The 8,741-nt window shown below is 42.1% G+C and overlaps 1 protein-coding gene across 1 annotated transcript in view; it reads left to right on the top strand.

Moving 5' to 3' along the window:
* Positions 1-475: 475 nt before the first annotated feature.
* LOC112549001 (cytosolic phospholipase A2 gamma-like) overlaps positions 476-8,741 on the top strand; it is a gene marked incomplete at its 3' end in the record, with an annotated part of 8,575 nt that continues 309 nt past the window's right edge. Inside the window, exons 1-5 of the mRNA XM_025195816.1 lie at positions 476-600; positions 3,028-3,177; positions 5,177-5,293; positions 6,025-6,167; positions 7,715-7,910. Coding sequence (XP_025051601.1) covers positions 3,154-3,177; positions 5,177-5,293; positions 6,025-6,167; positions 7,715-7,910 — 480 coding nt within the window. The remainder of the gene's footprint in view (positions 601-3,027; positions 3,178-5,176; positions 5,294-6,024; positions 6,168-7,714; positions 7,911-8,741) is intronic.

Raw genomic sequence — 8,741 nt, forward strand, 5'->3', positions numbered from 1 at the left:
TGGAACAGTGGAAAACAACACGTAATTAGTAACAGAATCTGAGATGAACATAGGCAAAAAAGTGAATGGTGATTGGTGAAGAAGCCTCCAGAAGCTTCCAGGTTTTGGTCAAAGTCCACCCATTAACTGTAGAAGAGAAGTCAAGGTCTTAGACATGTGTTCATAGCAAAAAGACATGTAAATAAGTAAAATGCTTAGCAATTCCACGCTAATGAAGCAAACACTAAACAGAGGCGGAGCTTGAGATAGGAGGAGAAATGGGTGGAACAGAGGCAGGACGGAGATGGAGCGAAAGTTAATGAGTATAAACCAAAGTGTATAAATGTAAGAAGAACACATTGTTTGGGGCTGCTCCTTGTGTCTTATGGCAAGAGAGCTCGCCCAAAGCTGTCTCCATTCTGAATAAAGCTGTTGTGAACAATGTGTGCTGGTGTTTGCTCCCTGCCCTGCTCTGGTTAATGAGTAACAGGATCCACGGTTAATTGGACCGTTGTCTCCCTAGTTGTTGGGCGCTGCATGGAGTCAGGGTCTAGCATCTTGGCGTAGTCGGAAGTATTCGACACACATTTGGAGGGGACTGATCATCCAGATCCTACCAGGGTAAGGCCTAGCAGGTATACTGGGTTCTCATGGGCCTGGGTCGCCTCGCGTGTACTAGTTTCTCTTGGGCTGGCTCAGCTATTGTACCCCATCTTTTACCTTTCCCCAGTACCATGGCAGCAAGTTCAGAGGCTTTTCCTCTGTGTGTGTGGGATCAGGGTGACCTCAATGTTCTTTCTGTGAGTTGGCCTAAATGGAATGGGTGTCCGCTGCAGGGCCCCAGGAGAGTCCGTCTACCCTGGCTTGGATTACGACCCAGAGTTGGGTCGAGGAAACTTTAAGTAAAGCAACTGCCCTCCAGGCTTTAGCTTGGAGTGTTCAAGATTTCACCTTCAGACTGCTAACATCTAAGAGAGAAAGCCTCAGAGTAAAGCCTGCATTCTGGCCAGATGTACTCTGATGGCAGCCCTAGGCTTAGTAGATATAGAATTGTTTCATTGTCTGTATTGTTCCTTTTTTGTTCTTGCTCTTTATCAATAAATTCACCTATTATCAACTGGCAAGTGTTGTGGTCAGCCTGAGGTTGTGTCCATCCAGAACAAAGGTATAGGTACTGGGTCCAAAACCAATCCAACAATTGGCAACTCTACCAGGACACAAGAGTGGTAACCTGACTGATCTGGAAATTTGTTGATGCAGAGTGATTTGTTTTAGAGGGGTGAGCTGAAACTTGTAGTAAGGTAGAGTTATATAGGAAGTAACTGAAGTTATAAGTATTGTGCAGGAGATGTTGTTTGTTTCTGCTGACCAGGAAACTTTGTTTGTCCAGGTCAGGCAGAGTAGTGGACAAGAGTATATGCTGTGGAAGTATATGCTGTAGTCTGCTTAGAATTAAGTAAGAACGTCCTGTTGTGTTTTCTATAGGAAGCTAAAAAGCAAAGAAAGTCATCTCTCAGCTAAAAAGACTGTGTGAATGAACAGGGTTCTTTAAAATCCCTGGAAAAAAATAATTACAGCGTTCTGTGCAGAAAAAAAGACAAAAGCAGGTGTGTGTTTGCTGTGGAGTTTATAAAGTGTAAGTTACCAGTGCAGGATATAGCAAAATAAAGTGTTTTACAGAAGTACAGCTTCATAAGAGATCAAAACCAGTTAGGAAATGTAAGAGAGACACTCTAGAATTCTGTGTGTATCACAAAATAGAAGCAAAGTAGAGCACATAAAGAAACAAGGTATGTTACTAGATATCTGTTCAAGCAGTGGCAGAGAATTTGTAATTAGAAGTGAGAGGAAAAACTTGGTTTTCCCCCCACACCTACTTCTCCAGGAGCAGGGAAGAGACTAAAAAAGATAAAGATTGTTAACACTGTATAAACAGAGATAAGTGCCCAGAACTAATCTGAGTTACTCTGAGCGGGGGAAAAGGAGTAATCTTATCAGAGGCATGTTTGTTTTCCTCCAGGAAAAAAACAGCAATTAAGTCTATGTGCTGTGAACCAGCTACAGCAAGAAATGAGATAAGATACAGGGGCCCAAAAAGGGTGGGGATAGCACAACTTGGGACAGAAAAACAGATTGTAATGTGAAAGATAACATGTAACCAAGATGAACTTTTGCAAAAGGGTGGATGGTGATTAGTAAAGAAACCTTCTGAGTTTGCCCATTGACCAAAAAAAGAGGATTCATGGCCTTAGACATGCTCTCATAGCAAAAAGGCATGTAAATGAATGAAATGCATAGGCAATTCGATGTTAATGAAGCAAACAGTAAACAGAGGCGGAGCTTGAGATAGGAGGAGAAATGGGTGGAACAGAGGTGGGACAGAAGTGGAGTGAATGTTAATGAGTATAAAACAAAGTGTATAAATGTACGAAGAACCTATCGTTTGGGGCTGCTCCTCGTTTCTTACGGCAAGAGAGCTTGCCCAAAGCTGTCTCCATTCCGAATAAAGTTGTTGTGAGCAATGTGTGCTGGTGTTTGCTCCCTGCCCTGCTCTGGTTAATGAATAACAGGATCTATAGGTAATGGTCTCCCTAGTTGTTGGGCGCTGCATGGAGTCAGTGTCTAACAGAAGTTATTAACACTCTCCAATCATTTCATGACTATTTTATCATTTCATCTTGTTTATTATATTATAAATGTAAACAAGGCATAGTCAAATTGCACTACTTCATTGATTTTCTATTGATATCCATGATTAAAGGATGTGTCCCCACAATATAATTTGATTCTATTTAAACAGTGTGTTATACAACAGTAAACTCATCCATGAGCAACTTGATTAGGTTTGCAGGGTATAATAGCTGAGATCATAGACAAAATCTTCCTCCAGGCACAACTCACTGTGAAATTTCTTGTGTACCTTTCCCCAGAAGCACCTGGTGCTGACTACTGTCTGAAACAGCAGAATCTCATCTTCCATGTCAAAATTCCCCAAATTGTTATGTTCCCATGTTAAATATGACTTTTCTCTAATTTGTATTGCACAAGGCAAAGGAAGAAAGAATCAACTACCTATTGGCCTGAGTTTTTGAAAATCCTGAGTGGGGAGGAGTGCTTTCTTTCCACTGAATTTAAAAGGCCAGAGTACACTATTAAAAAATACAGGAAAGTGAGATGGAAGGAAGACGAGGGAGCCAGGTATAGTATTTTTTTTTTACAGCTTTCATTGTAAATATTGCTAACCCCAAGTACTGAAATATTAGATCACACTTTGTATTATGGGAACATTCATAAGGCGTCAAAGAACAAATAATAGATTGTTTTTATAGATAATTCACTGCTTATTCTAGGTTGTTATATTGTCTGATTGGTCAATGGGTTGCTTTCAGCAATTTACTTAGATCAGCAGTGGCCAAACTGTAGCATTTGTGTCACACTGTCGCAAGGCACTAAGGTGCCTGCTCCTAGAAGAGCAGAAACTGCCTGGGGAGAGCCCAAAGAGACAGACAGAAGCCCAGGTGCAGGTTACCTGGGCAACAGGCTAGAGAGCAAATTAGCCTGCAGCTGCACCTGGTCAGTTGACCAAAAGGGGCAGGGCCGTGGGCCCATATAAACCCCCAGCTGGAACTAGGGGAGGCAGTTCACTGCCAGCAGCCAAGTGGGAAGTAGCCTTCCTAGAGGGAACTATGGGAAGAGGCCTGAGGGCTAGTCTAGCTTCTGATAATGCCAGGGGTAAAGTTGATACTTTTAAAGGGGTGGAGCACAATTGGAACTTATGTGTTATGTTCTAGCCCAGGGGCGTATGTTTTGTTTGCTGTTTCATAACCACCGGTGGTTTGAGTGAGGCTACTGAGGAAGGAAGAGGCCTCATTGAGGGGGGGTCACTGTAGTGTGGGGGGACCCCAGTGCCAGAGAGGGCGTGGTATTTGGGGCACACAGACCCTGATGCCACAGAGGGCATGGTATTTGGGGCACACAGACCCTGGTGCCAGAGGGGGCGTGGCACTAGGGGCGCAGAGACAGAGGCAGGGCTGTAGAGAACCCAGCCCTGAAGGGTGCAGAGACAGGGCTGTGGAGAGCCCAGCGAGGACAAGGGGCTGAGTTGTAGCAAGTCCTGGGAGAGAGAACAGCAATACCATCTGTGGGGCTTGGGGCATGGCAAAGGGGTGGTTTGGAGCCATGCATATAGCCCATAAGGCTCGGATGTCCCGAGACATCTATTCTGAAACAAGATCCACAAGGGGTCTGGGGACCCACGGGGTTCAGGGAAATCCATCAGGACCGTGTCCAATTAGACGTGAGGGCAGCCTCCCTATATTATATTTACATCAAGACGTGGCGGGCGAGAAAAGAGGGTCCATTTGGTCCATTTAACCCATTGGGCCAAATTGGCATGGCCGAGGAGCTCTGGGTTATCACGGCCATCCTTGGAGACCCCATCCCGTGGCACACACATAGCATGGTCAGCCTATGTATATGGCATTCAGCAGACAGGGAGGGGACAGACAGCACAACAGCAGGTATAGCAGGAAAAAGAAAACAGAGCAGCAACTTGGGTAGGGGAAGAGGACTGGAGTTGCACTTGAGGAGCAGGTGGGGATAATTTGTGTCATGCCTGACAGAAAGGTTAGTTCCCACTGGCATAGAGAATTCTTTAATATCCCACTATTCTTATTTCTGATGTGCTTGTACTTTTTTTATTAAACTTTTTCCATTTATGAACTGCTTATCATATGAAGAATATCTGATTTCATTTTCCCTAGCATTCTTACTCAAATTATTTCTTTATGCCTTTATTTTAGTCAACATGATGTTCCATCAGAGACCTTTATTAATAACTGCTGGAACAAATTTGATGCATTTGTGCGGTGTTTTTTATTTTAATTTTGTTTGCAGGGGTTGAAAGGTGCATAGAGGGGTGGGGTCAGGGTTTGGGGAGGGGGTTCTTTTTTCTTTTTTTCTTTTTGCAAGGCTGATACAACAGAACTTGAAATGCCCACCACAGGGCTAATTTTGATGAATGTCACATTAGCAACCCAGAATAAAACATGCTACATGTCATTTATACTGTAGTTGTTCAGCAGCTTGGATATACCTTTGTGTTTTAGGTGGAACTGGATGTAAGCTATCATTGTGGATCTAACATTCTTCCAAAGTCTAACTTAAGGGATTATTTTCCCTGTCTCTCACTCCACAGAATGAAGGGAAAGTTCGAATTTCCCAGGAGCTCTCAGAGGGTGAAAAACGTGGCACCACCCACAGAAAAACCACAGTGAAGAAATGCTTGGACAACTTTGGCATCTCCTGCAATGAAGTATAAATATCAATATTTCATTGTTATGGTGACTTGTTTGGAGCCAGGGAGAAAAAATCCACTTAAAAAAACAGCAGAGGAAGAGCTCCCTTAAAATGATACAATATTGTGAAGGAAAGAGGAGAAAATATTCCATAAATATGAAAGCTCAAGTTCATTTTCTTCATTTGTTTTACATGAAAAAGAAGACCATTCCTTTTGAATGGAAAAATGAACATTTCCAGGGGGAGTGGGATTTTTAACTATTATTTTAATAGAAAATATTTATAAATATTTGACCAAACTTTATGCGCTGGATGCATTAGTAAAAAGAATACACTGCCTTAATCTCTGAACTTAGGTACTGAAATGCAGGCATTCTAAAGTGTCAGTAAACAATATATTTGCACAGAGATACAGACCATAAGCCAGATTCTATCCTATCTACTAGATATCTAAGTGGACTTGGGTACCTTGGTTCAGATGGAAACATATACCCATTACCTGCCGTAGTCTGTTCCATTGTGGAGTAGCTATTTGTTCATGTTAAACAGGTTTCTACCATCTCCCCTGCAGAAAACAAATATAACGTTAGAACTTTCAGCTACCGGACCTTAAAGCAGGGATAGGCATTGCCCTGCGTTGTCCTGGCAGGTGCATCACTGCAGGTAAAAAGGAAAGAGCTGAAGTAGACAATGCAGAATCTTCCAATTCTCTTGCTTATTTGTGTCTGCAACTTTTTGCTTCCTCAGGACGAGGTGCCTCATATTGCAATCCTGGGTTCAGGTGGTGGTTTGCGTGCAATGATAGCCCTGCAGGGAACCTTGGGGGAGCTGCAAAACCATGACCTGTTGGATTCTGTCATGTACCTGTGTGGAGTGTCTGGGTCCACCTGGTAGGTGCACACAAAAAGACATGAGAGTGAGGTCCTTTGTAGAATTAACCATTGAGAATTGATGTTATTATTAGCTCAGTTCCCTGCTGTTTACTTCATAGACTAAGAGAAAAATTACTGTCTGTCTGTTATCTGAGAAGGTGAGAATCTCAGAATTTGAACTTCCAAAGAATCTGGGACAGCTGAAAATTGTAAGTTCATTGAAATGCAAGTGTCTAGTTCCACAGCTATAATTTAGGGCTAATACTCTGTTCAATTTGTATCTCTGAAGCTGCATAACTGCATTTTTTGGCACTTAAGCACAGTTTGTGACTCAGCAGTGTTTGCATTAAGCCCCAAAGCATGCTCAGTAAGGCTGTGCTCTGGCCAGTTAGATGTTCAGTGAAACAGGCCTTCATGTAAGGTCTGGTGTGTCTTGAAATGTTAGTCATAGGAAAACTATGATTAACAGGTATGAGATACATGTAAGGATTACCTTGTCTTTTAGCTTAGTGGCCCTGTGGTTTAGACACTTGCCCAGAGTGTAGGACATCCAGGTTGTAGTCCTCTTCAACCACAGAGGAATCTCCTAGATTCCAGAAAACTATTCTACCTACTTGCCCACAAGCTAGACATACGTGATTTCAATAAGGTAAAAAAAAAAGTCATCTGTTTTGATATTACCATTTCAATTAATTTTGTTTTGACTTTCATTTTTTTAATGCTGTTTTGTAACTACCGAACCAAAATTGTTTTATCTTACTGAAATAAAATGTTTCAAATATCAGCAGCACAATCTCGCTCAATGTTCTTGAAACAACAGAGTGTTCTTATGTTTCTGGCTCAATGTCTTTTAAATTTCTTTTTAGTGGCAAATTTGGACCTTTTTGTTCCATTTTTTGAATTAAAAGCAGTACAGTACAGTCACATCATACGCGAATTTAACTTGCGCAAATTCAACTTTACGTGGGGGGGCGGGGCTTCAGTTTGCTTCAGTTTGTGGCGCCGGCAGGAGGTTTTGCACGATTTTTGCCTTACGCACTGACCTCGGAGCCTAACCTCTGTGTAAGGTGTGACACGCCTGTATTTTAAATCAGGAACCATGATCTTAAATCAAGAACCATACTCAGGTCCTCAAAGGCATTTAGACATCTAACTCTTTTGATATCAAATGCCTTTGAGTACAAGAGCAAAGACACTAAAAACAGAGTATAAAGGTATTTATTCAATCTGAAAATGCAGGTAGGCCATTAGTGGGATAATCAAATATACTCTGGTGCACTCATTAGATGACTGTGAGCATCTGGATTCTTCTGAATGCTATTGAAGATGCTCAGCTGTGGGTCATGGGCCCCATGCATTGGTAATAGAAATTTCCATTTTCCTGCAATCTGTCCTGGGGGCCTACCTTGTAGCCGGTCAGCCAGCCATACAACCATTGCTGGTTGCAAATCTTGGACTTAGCTAAAATGATGACTAGAATTAACTGATAAAGACTGTGGAGGGCTAGTGGGGAGGAAATGGACTAAATCCCATTTCTCTCACCATATGTTTCATGTCGTACATAGGTGTATGTCTTCTTTGTACAAACAACTGGATTGGTCAGATAAATTGTTAAGCTTGGAGGAAAGCATGTGTAAAATGCTCCTCTCCAAATGGAGCCTTTCAAATGCAAAGAAGATGTTGGAAGAGGCATCCAAGGATAAAAACTACTCCCTCACTGATTTCTGGTCCTACACAGTAGTGCATTGGATGTTGCATGAGGTGGGTGAAAATCTTCCCTTTTATCTTTGTTTCAGGTTGGTGTCACCACCAAAAGTATCTGATCACTTCACAATCTTTTAAAGAATCATAGAAAAATAGGGCTCAGGCAGTCAGTCAGTTTAGCTTGCAGTTTAAACCACCGAGTAAACATTTTTCTAAGCTGCACTTAGAAGCCTCCAAGGCCAGAGATGCCATAACCTCTAAGTTATGTATTCCAGTGCTTAATGACCTTCGCAGTAAGAAATGTCTTCCTGGTATATAACCCACATTCTCCTTCTTGTACTTCAGGCCCATTACTTCTTTTCTGCCTGTGGCCACAAAGAATAATCACCTGTTGGTTATAACCCTTATTTTAACAACTATTTATCAACATATTCCCATTCCCCCCGGCCCCTCCACTCTGTCCTCTGTCTCTTCTCCAGGCTGAATTAACCCAGGTCTTTCATGGTTTCCTTGTATGTCCTAGATGTCTAGCTACTTTTGTTGTTTTCTTCTTGATAAATTCCAAGTTGTCCATGTCTGTCTGGAAGCGCAGCATCCCAAACTTGCCACAGTATTCCGGGTTAGGCTTCACTAGTTTGAAATAGAATTGGAGAATCGCTTCCCATGACTTTGAAGAATATATCCCATAATCTTTCTCTTGATGCTGGAAAAATCCCTGCTTTAGAGATGAGGAAAGCAAGGAATAGAAAGACTAAGTGTCATTACTAAATTCTCAGAGGACCTCTCCAACACATGTACAGTTGGATCTATTTCAAAGGGGGAATGTTTCACAAGGTTCCTTTACTTAAGTTTCTTCATATTTCCACTTTGGGAATAACAAAGGGAAAG

The sequence above is a fragment of the Alligator sinensis genome, unplaced genomic scaffold (genome assembly GCF_000455745.1).
Source record: "Alligator sinensis unplaced genomic scaffold, ASM45574v1 scaffold2179_1, whole genome shotgun sequence".
Lineage (NCBI taxonomy): Eukaryota > Metazoa > Chordata > Crocodylia > Alligatoridae > Alligator > Alligator sinensis.